At 35.2% G+C, this 16,007-nt stretch overlaps 1 protein-coding gene across 1 annotated transcript; it reads left to right on the top strand.

Moving 5' to 3' along the window:
- Positions 1-234: 234 nt before the first annotated feature.
- Positions 235-3,148, top strand: LOC8287145 (exocyst complex component EXO70B1). Its single transcript, XM_002520601.3, has one exon. The coding sequence runs from the start codon at positions 717-719 to the stop codon at positions 2,925-2,927; it is 2,211 nt and encodes a 736-aa protein (XP_002520647.1). The 5' UTR covers positions 235-716; the 3' UTR covers positions 2,928-3,148.
- The last annotated feature ends 12,859 nt before the right edge of the window (positions 3,149-16,007 follow it).

Here is a 16,007-nt window from a genome sequence, read left to right on the forward strand (position 1 = left end):
ATGAAATCTGGAGAAGAGGACACAGACATATATATTTGGAGCTGCTTGTACGACTAATGTGTACAATTATAGAATCTGCCCGTTTTAGCCTCGTTTTGAGTTATGACCATTTCTTTGTAGAAATTTCTTCGGTACTGATTCGTTAATAATTTTGATTCTCTTTTTAGAATGTTTAGATTTCTCTTATTATTATTATTATTATTATTATTTAAGTCTCTACTATAATCAAGTTAAGTTAAATGAATTCAGCTGACGATAATTGTATCAAGCATTTACCTTTTACAAATAAAAGGTTAAGCTAAGATGTTAAAACAAATTAAGGTGAAATATCGTTCTGTAATATAAATAATACGGTGAATCATGTCCACATAATAATTTCTAAAAAATAGAATAACAAGAATGCAAAGGACTTTTATACCTCAACCCGGTCAATGAGCAACTAATCTGAGCTGATTAAAAACAAGAACCCCATTTATGACCTTACGTTCCCTTCCATCTCTCTCTCTTCCATTCCTCTTTGCGCCATGACCATTTCAATCATCTAAAAAAGAACAAAAATAAACAAACAAATAATAAAAATTAAAGAACACAAAGAAGTCTCCTCTCTCTTCGCTTTCTTCTCTCTTCTTCAATCCCCACCTTCACTTCTTTCCTAAAAATCAATCTTTTTTTTTTTGAATTTATTTTTCTATCTTACAGTACCACATACAATAACAATGGATGATAGCATGTCTGAGAACCACCCTCCAGAAAAACAATTGTCTAGAAAATATTCTAACACTTTCACAGGCCTTAATTCCAATTCCATTCCCATTAACTCTAATCATGACTTCAACCCTGACCCTGACACCAGAACTTCCAAAAAGCCGCCTTGTGACTCTCCAAAGATGGAGGTGAAACTTGATCAAGAATCAGAAAAACCAGTTGATATTGAAGGAGCTCATCAGGACATTGACGACATTGAAAAGATTAATGAAATACCTGCTCCTGAAATTCATTATACCCTTGAAACGCTTTTCGAAGATATCGACCAGTTTCTTTCGACATCATCCTCTTTAGCACAAAAAGAGAATAAAAGCGAAACAAAAGATACAGTTGTCGAAGAAGCAGGGCCAGAGGAAAAGGGTGAGAATGATGAAGAAGATGAGAATAAGGTTACACCAACGGAGATTCCTATTTTCATTGACAAGTTTTTAGAAATTGTTGTAGAAAAGATAGCAGAACATGAATCAAATGAAGGGAAAATGAAATGGCGTCAAGTGTCGGAGAATGACTCCTCATTTCTTGAAGCTGTAAACCGAATTTCGAAGCTTACAAACCATTTTACTCAATTCAAATCAGACCCAAATTACTGCTTATTGGTTAATAGTATTGGAGGCATTCAACAGAGAGCAATGTCTTATTTGGAGGACGAATTCAGGTTGCTTCTTGAAAATTATAAAAGCAACATTAATGACGAACAAGATCACAACAATGAAGCCAAAGGGAAGCAGCAAGAAGGTGATTATTGTACATTACCGGAAACTAAACCTGAATCAACTGATCAGGAGGACAACTTCTTAGGGTATTCTGATGATGTGGTACGCAATTTGAAAAGAATTGCCAAGGAGATGATAGAGGGAGGATTTGAATCTGAATGCTGTCAAGTTTACATGATAACAAGGAGGCATGCTTTCGATGACTGCTTGAACAAGGTGGGATTTGAGAAAATCAGCATTGACGAGGTGCAAAAGATGCAATGGGAAGCATTGGAAAGAGAGATCCCTGCATGGATCAAGACTTTCAAGGATTGTGCATTTATATACTTCTCAAAAGAGCGCAAGCTTGCTGAGGCTGTTTTCTCTGATCGCCCATCAATCTCTTCCTTCCTTTTCAGCAATCTTGTACGAGGTGTTATGATCCAGCTCCTCAATTTTACCGAAGGCATTGCCATGACAAACCATTCGGCTGAAAAACTATTCAAGTTGTTAGACATGTATGAAACTTTGCGTGATAGTATTCAAGCCATGGATGGTTTATTTCCTGATGAATGTGAAAATGAGCTTAAAACAGAAATGATTACGGCGAAATGCAGGATTGGAGAGGCTGCAATTAGTATATTTTGTGATTTGGAGAACTCAATCAAGTCTGATACTGGAAAAACTCCGGTGCCTGGTGGTGCTGTTCATCCTTTAACTCGATACACAATGAATTATCTAAAATATGCGTGCGAGTACATGGCAACTCTTGAACTAGTCTTTAGAGAACATGCCAAAATAGAACGTGCTGACTCAACAAGTAGGACACAATTTGAAGATGAGACACAAGACTTCGATAAGAGCAATGCAATAGAAAGTCATTCTCCATTCTCAGTTCAATTGATGAGAGTTATGGATTTACTAGACTCAAATTTAGAAGCTAAGGCCAAACTCTACAAGGATATAGCATTGAGCAACATTTTCATGATGAACAATGGACGATACATCTTGCAGAAGATCAAAGGCTCAACAGAGATCCATGAAGTGGTGGGAGACACTTGGTGTCGAAAGAAATCTTCAGATCTTAGAAATTTCCATAAGGGTTATCAAAGAGAGACATGGAGCAAGATATTGCATTGTTTAGGGCATGAAGGTCTACAAGTGAACGGAAAAGTGCAGAAACCGGTTCTAAAAGAAAGGTTCAAAAGCTTTTATATGATGTTTGATGAAATCCACAAGACACAAAGCTCATGGGTGGTGAGCGATGAGCAGCTTCAATCTGAACTTAGGGTTTCTATATCAGCACTGGTGATTCCGGCATACAGATCATTTATGGGGAGATTCTCGCAGTATTTAGATCCTGGAAGACAGTATGAAAAGTATGTTAAGTACCAGCCTGAAGATATTGAGACTTGTATTGATGAACTCTTTGATGGAAATGCTACGCCGGTGGCCAGAAGAAGACCATAACCTGCCTACCACAAATTGACAGATTTAACATCGAACAGAAACGAAAGTTTAAGCTTGTATGATTGAGATTTATTGATGATGAGTTGATACCTAGCTAGCTATATTCTTCTCTTTTCTTTCTTTCTTTTTTTTCTTTTCTTATGGGGCAGCAGAAAACATCAGTTCAAGCCCTCTATTTTTCCTGTATGTTGATAATGCATATTAAATTGCTTTTCTTTTTAGCGATTCTCCCCTCTTTTTATTTTTTGGCTATGGACTACTTGATTCTAATTGTAACCTTTGTCATTTTAGTTGGTCACATTTTGACCATTTGAATAAATTATTTGCATACACTTGTTTAGTTTATTACATTAACTTATATATATGTAATTGTCGCTTATGAATATGCACATAATGTTTTGGAGGGAGATGCTCTCACAGTTATAAGATGAGAGAGAATGCCTCGTAGGTTTTTTTGGGAGAAAGTCCTAGGTTGATATGGACTTAAATCCTAGATGGCTCATATACTCAGACTTTTCATATACCTTGTAACGTATACTAGGCTAACATAAGTGTTTTATCATTGTGTTCTCTCTGTCTGTTCTTTATTACAAAAGCAACATGCATGACTTAATCCAACGTACTCAACAACTTCATTGTAAAGATCCAGTGTTGGAACTAGCTCCAGATGTTACCGAAGGAGAGATTTTGTCTGCAAAGATTGTTGGTAGTGTATTCTACGAAAAATTTTAGTAGCCATGTGGTTAGAGAAGCTATGGCAGCTGAATGGCAGTTACAGTATCCCATCTCCATAACCAAGCTGGTGAAAGATCTTTTCCTTTTTCATATCCAAGATCCTGGTGACCATGTAAGGATTCTCGCGGAAAGACCTGGTTAGTGCACCACCAATTTATCAACATTCAACTTTAGCCAGAAGGTTCTCTCGGATATTGACTTTTCCTATTCTCCGTTCTGGATTCAAGTGGAAAACTTACCACCCAATCAGATTACTAAGACCAATGCAGTGAAAATAGCTTATTTCAAAGTTTGGTTGGTGTGAATACTAAAGGTTTGAAAGGAGCCTTTACAGCTAAGTATTTGAGATTATGTATTAATGAGTGTAAATCAATTATGTGATAAAGGTAACTAAGTCACATTTTATTTTAAAGGATATCAAGTCACCTCCTTAAGGAGTGACAAGAAAATCTTTAGAGGAGAAAGGTCTAGCAATATCTATATAATTAACTTGCACAAAATTGCTAATGATTGTTTTGAATATGTTGTATTCATTACTGAATAGTCATAGTTGTGCTTGGATATGGAAGCATATAACTCTTTCATAGCCTTGAAAACGATGACTTGGTGGTTTGCTTACCAAAGATGAAGTTCTCAAAAGACAAAAGATGTGGACTTTGCCAAATGGGGAAGCAACATAAAACATCCTTCAAATATAAGAATGTTCAACTACTTCCAGTCCTACTAGAGTTGCTAGTTTAGGAGGAAAATACTATTGATGACTACTTTAGGTTTTACTTGGGTTAGTTTCTTAGCTCATAAAAATGATATATTTGAATCTTTTAAGATTTTTGTAAGAAAAGTTCAAAATGAAAAGGTTTTTCTATTTCCAAAATAACAAGTTACCATGGAAATATGAAAATATCTTATTTGAAACTTATTATGATAAAAATAGAATTTAACATGATTTCTTATTCCCTAAAACACCACAACAAAATGGTATTATAGAGAGGAAAAATAAAACTCTTATTGAGATGGGTAGGGCTATGCTCAATGAGTATGAATTATCTACATACTTTTGAGCCAAAGTCGTCAATAATTCTTGTTATGTAATTAATAAAGTTTTCAAAAGACCAATTTTGAACACAACTTCTTATGAGCTATGGAATCGAAGAAAATCCAAAATCTCATATCTTAGAGTATTTGGATACAAATGCTTTATTTTAAATAACAAGAATAGTCTTGGGAAATTTTCATCAAACCTGATGAAGGCATCTTTCTTGGTTATTCCTCTTTTAGTAAAACTTATAGGGTGTTTAATAAGAAGTCCATGGTTGTTGAGGAGTATATGAGTGTAGCATTCATGAATCTAGTATACTTAATCTTGGAAAAGGTTCTTTTGGCCGTTTTATAAGTGATTTTGAGAAGCTTGTTATTAATGAAGAAGAATATCAAGAAGAAGGGACTTCTGAAGACCAACCTCAAAAAAATGAGCCTTTTCCACCGCCTTAAGAAGAAGTATCATAAGAACTTCCAGAGAAGTGGAGGGAACTTAAAGGGTATCGTAAGGAGTTGATCATAGGTGATCCTTCAAAAAGTGTAAGTACTAGATCTTAATTCAAGCATTTAGGTAATAATATTACATTTTTCTTTGAAATTTAATCCAAGGACCACTAGTGAGGATCTTAATCATGAGTGTTGGGTGATTGCTATGCAAAAAAAACTCAACCAATTTGAGAGAAATAAAATTGGGGAACTTTTCCCTAGATCTTAAGATTATCCAATTATAGGATGTGAATGGATGTATAGGAATAAGTTAGATAAGTAAGGTTCCATCCCTAGAACAAGGCCAAATCACTTGCCCAAGACTATAAGTAAAAGGAAAGCATTAACTATGATGAAGCCTTTGTCCCCATTGCAAGTTTAGAGGCAATTAGGATGTTATTAGGATATGCTTTGTTATCCTAGATGATTTATCATAAGGCTAAAGTCTCTAATTTTGATCTTGACACTCAAATTTAGTCTTAATCTAATGAACTTTTAAGTGTTGTTTGTGTAGCATAGATCATAGTTCAAAATCCAAGTTATATGATAATCGTGATCGCACCTCTCAACGCGTCACCACAAAAAGCTCAAGTTTGTATATAGAAGTTATTGAATATTTCAGTATGAAAATCGTGATCGCACCCATGAAAGTGCGACTACAAAAGTCAAGACTTCTGAGGCAGAGGCTGCTGGCCTCTAGTGCTGAAAATAGTGCCCCCTATCTTGAAGAGCACGATAGTGACCGTCGAAAACTTCCAACGATTACTTTTAAAGCTGCCAATGTCTTTATACCACATCAGATAGCCATTGGAAACCTTTTAAGATTCACAACCACAATACAAGAAGTGCAACCACAATTGGCACTTTAATAGTGCATTTAATGCACCACTCTAAAGCAAAAGATTGAGTAAATTTTAGAGTTCATGTGTAACGGCTCCTTGAGGTTGATATGCTTAAAAAGAACCTCTAAAGGCCATAAATGGTTGATCAACAACCTCCTCAAGTCTACATTTATTGTGTAGAAACTTTGTTTCTTCTTATAATTAATTTTATTATATTTGGTTGTTGTAAGACCTTAATCTTATCTTGTGAGGTTTAAGTGTTAGCTTAAACACTTGAGATTGGATTTGATAGTTAGCCTAGGTAAAACTCTTGTAAGGGTTATGTGTGAGCCATGAAAATAAAGTGTAAAAGTTTTTTGTGAGCCTTAAACACCAAGTCTAGAGTGAGCTTATGAAAACTCCTTTGTAATTGATTAAGCATATAGTGAATACCCAATTGAAAATTGGGAGAATGGATGTACAGTTGGTTAATATGGAACCATTATAAATCTTTGTTGTTCTTACTTCTCTATCTTTCACCTTTTTAGCATCAAAGTTTTTAATTCTCAACCTTTCCACAATTTACTAATTCAACCCTACTTTTTGGTTCATAAGGGCAAACAAATGGTATCAAAGCAAGACATTTTTTTATCAAGCTTAAGTGTAAGAGTTAAAAAATCAAGATGCCCAACAAAGGAATACACCACCTTAGACCATATTTTGATGGGTCTGATTATGCCCACTAGAATTATAAGGGATTTATTTAACGGTGGATGTATGGGATTGTGTAAGAAAGGAACGGAGACCACCAATCAAGCAAGAAGATGGTGTGGACATTCCTCTAGATAGAGATGAATGGATGGATGCTCATAGAAGAGTAAATGTCAAAAATAAACGGACTATGATCATCCTCCTTAGTTCATTTTCTATAGAGGAGTGTGAAAGAGTTCAACACCTTTCTACCGCCTATAAGATTTGGAAGACCTTGGAGAACTACTATGAGGGTACCAATCAAGTCAAATCTAAGAAAATCCAACTCTTGGTGACAAAGTAGGAGCCCTTTGGCTATCAAGAGCTCCGCGAGGCAACAAGAAAGTGAAAGCCTCCGAGCCTAATGAAGATGAGGATGAAGAGTTAGCTATGCTTTCAAAGAGAGTCAAGGAGATAATGAAGAATAGAAAGAGGGAAAATAGGCCCTTTAAGAAGTCATCTTCCAACTCTAACTCCAACTCAAGATTCAAGGAAAGTAAGGAGAAGAAAAATGATTTCACTTGCAATGAGTGTGGAAAGCAAAGGCGCATCAAGTATAATTATTGCAAGAACAAAACTAAGAAGTTTGAAAAGGAGAAGGAGGAAAGAAAAGTCTTCAGAGCTACATGAGGTGACTATTTATCAAGTAAAGATGAAGAAGTAGCCAACCTATGCTTCATAGTAAAGGAGGATGAATCTAATGAGGTATGTTCCACATCTAACTCTTGTGATGACATTGATCATGAAAATGACATGCATTGTATGGATGATGATGAGTTAATTGAAGCCATGAACTTAAAATATAAAAAAAATATCATATGAAAATGAAGGTTTACAAAGAAAAGTACACCAAGTTTGAGCAAGACTTAAATGAGCTCCAAAAACAAGTTTCTTTATTAACTTCATCAAATAATAATTTGAAGAAAAAACTTGAATGAGCTTTCATCTCAAACCTTTTCTTTAAAATCTTTTTTCAAAAGAAAATGATTCACTAAAAGTGGAAGTTGAGGAGTTGAGAAGCTCCATTTTAAAGTTCATAAAAGAAAGTAAGCCTTCGATACTCTAATTGTATCTCAAAGGCCTCCTTTGATTAAACATGGGTTAGGCTTCAATAATGCATAATCATCTACCTCATGTCCTCTATATAAATTTATAAAGGCCTCAACACCACAAAAATCTTAAATTGAGGGTGTTGAAAAGAAGGTTAAGGAATACACCAAAGCTCCAATTCCTAAAAGGAAGGAAAAAGCTCCACATGTTCTAAGGGCTAAGCTTAAAGGAATCAATCATGCATACATGTATAAGTAGCATGCTCCTAATCACACGCCTAAAACATGTTCTTGTACGCATCATGAATCTAAGAGTGTGTTGAGACCTAAACCTCAAGCAAAGAGGCATGTGAACAAAAAAATTCAAGTCTAATGTTTAATGCCACTATTGCATGAAGGTTGGGCACATAAATGTGTTATGCCATATAGGGAAGGCACATCTCCAATTAGGAGAGACCTTTGTGACTAATCCTCAAGGACCTAAAATGGTTTAGGTACCTGAAAAATGATAATTAATTTTGCTCTTCTAGGTATGCTTCAAGTCAAGCTTGAAAAAGGGCGATTGCCATATGGATAATAGATGCTCAAAGCATATGACTAGAAACACCAACCTTCTTCCGTATTTGAAGAAAATTGATAGAGGAAATATAACTTCAAGAAATAATGCCAAGGGTAAGAATATAGGCATTGGTTCCATTGGTAAAATAGAGTCCCTTCTCATTGATAATGTTCATTTAGTTGATGTTTTGAAGTATAACCTTATGAATTACCTTTGATTCTAAGGGTTGTAAAGTCACTTCTTTGAGAAGTGACAAGAAAATCTTTAGAGGAGAAAGATTTGAGAATACCTATACAACTAACTTAGATAAAATTGCTAATGAATCTTTTGAGTGTCTTGTATCTCTTAGTGAGGAGTCATGGTTGTATCACAGGAGACTTAGACATGCAAGCATGGAACTCCTTCACAGCCTCAAGAAGGATGACTTGGTAGTTGTGTTGCCAAAGGTGAAGTTCACAAAGGACAAGACTTGTGGACCTTGCCAAATAGGGAAGCAACACAAAGCATCATTCAAAGCCAAAAATGTGGTAAGTACTTCTAGATCTCTTCAAATAATTGATATGGATTTGTTTGGTCCCACTAAAGTTGCTAGTTTATGAGGAAAGTATTATCATATATTCTTGTCGATGACTACTCTAAATTCACTTGGGTTAGTATTTTAGCTCAAAAGGATGATGCTTTTGAAGTCTTTAAAAGTTTTACAAGAAAAGTTCAAAATGAAAGTGATCTTGGAAAAGAATTTAAATTCTAAAATAGAAAGTGATCCTAGAAAAGAATTTGGAAATATTTTATTTGAAACTTATTGAGATAAAAGTGGAATCTCACATGATTTGTCATCCCCTAGTACACCATAACAAAATGGTGTTGTAAAGAGAAAAATAGAAATCTTGTAAAGGTGGCTAGGACTATGCTCAATAAGTATGGTTTGCCTACAAACTCTTAGGCCAAAGCCATCCATACATCATATTCTGTAATCAATAGAGTTTTCAAATGACTTATTTTGAGCAAAACTTCTTATGGGCTATGGAATGGAAGAAAGCCTAAAATCTCATATCTTAGAATATTTGATTGCAAATGCTATAGTTCAAATACTAAGGAAAATCTTGAAAAATCCTTACCCAAAATGGATGAAGCCATATTTGTTAGTTATTCCTCTTCTAGCAAAGCTTATAGGGTCTGTAACAAGAAGTCTATAGTATTTGTTGAGTCTAATACACTTGATCTTGGGAAAGGTTCTTTTGATAATCTTATAGGTGATTTTGAGAAGCTTGACATCAATAAAGATGGCCATTAAGTAAAAGGAACTTTTCAAGATCAACTTTAAAGTATTAAACCCTCTCCACGACCTCAAGAAGAAGCATCTCAAGAATATTTGCAGGCATTATTTATTTAGATACATCATGTGACATAGCTAGCTTCTCCAATATTGATTATGCGAGTAGTCTCTTAGATATAAAGAGTACTTTCAGAACTTTCCATTTCTTAGGAGTATTTCTAGTTTCTTGGTTTAGTAAAAAAACAAGTCTTGGTTCCCTTATGGCGGTGGGCTGCTGTTATACTCAAATTCTATAGATAAAACAATAACTTAAGGACTATGGCCAAGTGCTTAGTAATGTACCTCTTAAATATGATAACACTAGTGCAATAAAATTGTCTAAGAACCCCATTCAACATTCTGAGACTAAACACATAGACATTAGGCATCACTTTTTAAGAGATCATGTGCAAAATGGTGATGTGGTGTTAGAATGCATTAACATTAACAATCAACTTGCTGATATTTTCACCAAGTCCTTTAGTGAGGAAAGATTAAACTTCATTAAGAGATAACTTGGTATGGTTAATAGAAATTATCTTGAGTAATATGCTTGATTGGTTGATTCATTTCTTTGTGTGACCATGTGTTTTTGAATGGAAATAAATATGAATCTCAATGATGCACTCATCCTTATACCTATTCATATATTAAAGAAGATTATTGTCTCAAGGGCCAAAGGAGCTATTTTTTTTTTTGGTTTTCTCTAAGTTTTCCAAAATCTTCAAAAATTGCGATCATGATGCCTAGGACGGTCACGTAATGCAATCAAAATCAAGACTTTGGTTCTGCCAGATTTTAGTCATTTTTACGGTCGTGTCCTTAGTATTCACGGTTGCGACGTTAGTCAAACTAGCCATTTTGAGAGAAATTTAAATTTTGTTCTCACATGTCATGTATTGCGGTTGTAAAAAGCCCAATTTTTACAAAGATATCACTATTACATTTGACCAGTTTGAGAGGAGTTACACCTTTTAAAGACAATTTTACATTTTCTAGCTTGTTTTCAAAAAAGCACTTTCTCAAGAATAAATCCTCTCATTTCTTCATTTCTCATATCATTGTATCAGTGGCTCCTAAGAAAAACCATTATTGAAGCAAGCAAGGGCAAGGGTAAAGCCCTATATCAAGATATATTGGCCTCCTCCCTTGACATCCCTACAAAAATGAAGGGTCGTACTCAAGAGGCAAGGAACAAGTACAAGATATTGTCTAAACAAAGGTTTAAGGCCTTAAAAGACCCTCTAAATGTGGAGTTTAGGAAGATAGGGGAAGATTTTCTTAAACATCTTAGTAACATTCAAATGGATAGACTTGTCTATTCTAATGTCGATGGTTGCAAGGAACTCACTTTGGAACTCTTAAGTTCCTTCGAAGTTAGCAAGAGGCATGGAGAAGATTTAGGCTATTCTAGTATCACCTTGAACACATATGGCCAACGATTCTCTCAAAACGATGGTTGATTTTGGAAATATATTCAACTTTCAAGATTAAGGAATCATGACTCTTGGTGATTTGGAGGTACGGCTAGTGAATTTTTGGAAGTCTATTTCTAAGAAATCAACTAGATAAAAACTCAAATGCCAAACACATCAAATCCTTCCTCCGTTGGACCCTTCATAGACTGATCACCCTCAAATACATGGTAGATGTGATGGCAATGAGAAGATCACCAAAAAAGATCTATGCCTTCTCTATATGATAAAAAATAGACCTATTCAACTCTCTTAGTTTCTCATTAATCACTTCATTCACCTTACCAAATTCTTTCGTGGATGCATATTAGTCTTTTCCTATGCATCCATGATAGCAAATTACAAACTTCTCACCCCTACCAATCTAGCCTACTTAAAGCACCCTCTACCCATGAGCACCAACTACATCAACATTCAATACTTCATTCACTCTAAAGTCATTAAGAAGAAAGGTGATGATTCTTATAAAGCAATTTTGGGTGTTAGTGCTATCTCCATTATGGAGCAAGAAAGGGAAAAGAAGAGGGCATGATTGAACATTGAGAGGAAATAAGAAGAAAAAGTTGAGGAAACTCCAAGTGAAGAAGAAAGGGTAGAGCAAGAAACTAGTATTATTCAAGAAAAGATTACCTTAAGGGATAAGACGATGATCTTCATGACAAAGCAGGCCAAAAAGGATTGTGAAATTCTAGTCTTCTTAAAATGTCCATGAGGATCTTATAGAGATTCAAAAGCATCATGGCATCCCTCCTTGTCATCCAGATTCGAGGAGGCTATCGATTGATGAAAATAGTGAAAAGGAAGAAGAGAATGAAGGGGAGTCTAGTAGTTCTCAAAACATCTAGAGCAATTCATTCATACTTGCATTTCATGTTTTCTTTCATCTTCTCATTGTTTTAAGTTTTTCTTTATTTGTTTCTCTTTTGGCCCCTTTGTGATAATTGTTATCCTATGTTTTTTTATCAATGAAGTTCTTGTTTCTCACGTCTTACTCATTATCTCAATTATTTTCTTCTTTATTTGTTTTTGATATTGGCAAAGGGGGAGAGATAATTAAAAGGTATGCAAAGGTTAAGGGGGAGTCAAATACATCTTTTAAAGGGTAAAAAATTTATAAGACAAAATGGAACATGTTTAGAAGTTCAAAAGGGAGAAATTAAATCTAATGCTTTTTACATTATGTATTTATCTATTTAACTCAATTTGTTTATCAAAATAGAAAGGGAAGATTGTTAGCTGATGGGCTATTTATGTAGCTATAATCTAAGGTAGTGAACCTATCGATGCAAATTAGCACTAATGGCGAGTATCAAGGTCGTATTCTCGGGAAAGGGTGATCCTAGAACTACTCCAGCGTCTTATGTTATCTAACCTTAAATAAAATTGATGAAGTTACTATTCCATGATTAGATGCAAGCTAAGTGATTAGCTAAATGTCAAGCAATCTACAAAGATTTAGTGAAACAAACAAGAAAAGAAAGCAAACCCAAGAGGATCTAAGCTAGTTGAATATTAGTGAAGGTAGAGATTAGATTGATTATGAATTCGGATCACTAGTGAGCGGATTCTAAATTGAATTCAATTTCCTTCTCAAAAATACTGAATTCCTAAACCTAAGAACCTAAACGAAGGAATCTCTTCCTAGCGATTGATTTTAGGTTAGTCTTAAGATTAATCCATTGCCAGAACGAGTTGTTAATTCTTAATTCGGCTAGTTAATTACCCTTTATCTCTAAGTGAACATTAACCAGTTCTTGCTATTCAAATTTCCAACTACTAAATGAATTTTTCAATTACATAAAGCAATCTGAACAACACAATTCATAACGTCTCATGAATAATGCGATATCTTATTAATAATGAAAGCAAGAAGAATACAAGCATTGATAATCAAAATCTCATAAAATTAAGTGTAATTCAACAAACAAAGGAACCCCAATGGGTTCAATAGTTATAGCTACTCATGCTAACGAATAACACAAAATAAGGAACAAGTACAGAAAAGCAAATTGAAAACATGTACACCCTTCTTCTTCAAGTCAAATGAACAGTCCTAAATCACCAAATCTGAATAATGAACCTTGAATTGCCTCTTGAATGCCTCCAAATCCACTCTTTATCTTCAATGTGATGCTTGAACCACTGAAATTTGTCCTTTAATATGCGAAATAGTCTCCTAAAGTTGAATATCGAAGTTTGAAAAAAGGTGGCTCATGCATGTGTGTGAGATCTAAAGTCAGAAAATCAAACCCTAGCAAAATAAATCGATTTTGCCTATAGAAATGTCCCAGTATGGCCGTGGTCAAGCCCGTGTTGGTCAGCACGGGCGGGGTCAAGGCCGTGCTGAACCTTTGAGTACCGAAAAGTAGCCTCTTCTCCTTGACCGTGCCCTCGCCGGTGCTGAGCCACCACGGGCCGTGATGGAGACCGTGGTGGCCTCAAAAATCACGCCGAAAGGTCACTTTTAAGGGTCATATGTCGATGGTTCAGCACGGCCATAGTCCAAGCCGTGCTCAACCTTGAAATGCTAGCCTTTGCTCAATTTTCATGGATTATGGTCCGTATTCGCATGAATCTCCCTCAAATACTGATAATGTCCATCGATGATTACCTGAAACATGAAAGGAACCAAAACACAGGTGATTCTGGCATAAAACATGATAACTATGCACAAAAATGGAAGTAATTGGGCATATAAACATCTGTAACACAATGCATATCAAATCACCCCACACTTAAGCTTTTGCTTATCCTCAAGCAATCAATAACTCAATACATATACAAGCAACAATCACCCATAAAAATCCATGCTAAGGTTCACAATTTAACCTTATTCAACATATAATGAATGAAACTCAAGTAGCTAAATAAATCATACACCTTCAAAGAAGAACTATAATAATACCATCTCGAAGTACAACTTATATAATAACTCAACATTAAAGACTAGGATCCATTGCTTCACAGGGATCTCTCAAATCACTCACAGTGTTTACAGGTAAACAAAAAAAATTCCCTCAATGCAGCTGCACAAAACCTGTTTACCATAAGCTTGCTCATAAACCTCATCTTCGCTACTGCAAATAAATGAATACCAAAATCAAAGGGTCTTTACAAGGGTTGAAATGTGGCTAAGGTAAAGGTAAGAAAACTTGGATAGAAGTGTAAAGTATACTAAAAGATCAAGTAATTATTTAAAATGAATGCTTCAGGAGCTGAATGCCAAATCAACAAAAGTATTCACTAAGCCTTATTTGAAGTAGAGGATGCTCAAATGAATTGAATCCAACAGAGAAAAGAGCTAAGAAAGAAGCACAATAAACATTTATTTAAATATTTATCTCTTTTTTTTATTTTTTATGCCACTGCAGCTTACACAGGGCTGCATGGTTAATGATACAAACAACGAGAATAATTATACAATTTGGATTGAAGGGAGCATCAAAGAATGATTAAAATGACTAAGTGAATTTATAATAAAATCAGGCACTATGATTCCATAAAAGAAGAAGCATGATGGTTGCTACTTGTGTTAGCTACAATCTAAGGCAGTGTACCTATCGATGCAGTCTAGCACTAATGGCAAGTATCAAGGTCGTATTCCTCGGGAAAATGAAAGCCTAGAGTTACTCCTTTATTCTTTGTTATATTAACCTAAAATGAGTGATGAATAATTTCTAAACTAACTAATAGCTACAAGCTAAATTCTAAGGGAGATGCAGGAGTAATTGATAACTAAAATAACCAAGACAAGAAAGCAAACCTAAAGGGAACCTAAACTAGTTGGCAATCAAACAAAAGATAAAGGATTGGTGAGTCTACTTATGCTACCCGTGGATGAATTCTTAACCGAATTCGGTTTCTTTCTCGAGATAACCGAATTCCTAAACCTAATAACCTAAAGTTGGAATCTCTTCCTAACGATTGATTCTTAAATTAGCATTAAGCTTTAATCCGCCTCTATTAAGCTTTGTTAATTCCTAATCCGGCTAGTTAATTATCCTTATCTCTAAGCGATTATTAACCAGTTCTTGCTATTCAAAATTCCAATTGCCAAATGGGCTTCTCAATCACACAAAGCAATCTAAACATACAATTCACAACATCTCATGAATGATGCATTATCTTATTAATACCGAAAGCAAGAAGAATACAAAACTAATCCAAACAATCCAACAATATAATACTAAGCCAACATAGTAAAGAAATCTCAATGGATTTAATCAATCTAACTAATCATGTTCATTATCAAAATACACAAGAATTCAATTACAACAATGAGTAAAGGTAGAGAAAACCCGATTACACCCTTGGATGAGAGTAAACAGCCCCAATTCCTCTTGCTCGAATTGAATTGATTCTTATTCCTCTTGCTCGATTTGAAAACCAATCAACGAATCTCGCCCAATCTTCAATCTTTGAAGGGAATCCGATTGAAACCTTGATCCAAGTCTCCTTTTCCCTTGGTTTCAGCTTATAAAACCTTTAGGGAGAGAAAAATTAGGGTTTGGGACGTTCTCCCCCGCTCTCCTTTCTTTTTTCCTCTCTTCTTTCTTTTAACTAATTCCCCTTGTCGCCGCCAACATGGCCGTGTTGGTGGCCGTGTTCCCAACACGGGCTGGTGTTGATGCCCGTGTTACTCTCTGTGGCTGTGCTCCCTAAAACTTTTGTTTCTTTGATGTTTGATGCACCAACAAGGTGTTGAAACCAACACGGCCATGTTTAGATTAGAGATGAGCAAACTCGACTTGTTTCGGCAACTTTGACGTCCAATTCTTCCCTTTATCACTCTTTGACTTCTTTTGGACCTAAAGCACACAAACAAATGCATAGGGTGAGTGTTGGGACCAAT

Source organism: Ricinus communis, chromosome 6 (genome assembly GCF_019578655.1).
Source record: "Ricinus communis isolate WT05 ecotype wild-type chromosome 6, ASM1957865v1, whole genome shotgun sequence".
Taxonomy (NCBI): Eukaryota; Viridiplantae; Streptophyta; class Magnoliopsida; order Malpighiales; family Euphorbiaceae; genus Ricinus; species Ricinus communis.

Excerpts from the sequence above, each read along its gene's own strand:
- LOC8287145 (XM_002520601.3), top strand. The coding sequence starts at position 717 with ATGGATGATAGCATGTCTGAGAACCACCCTCCAGAAAAACAATTGTCT.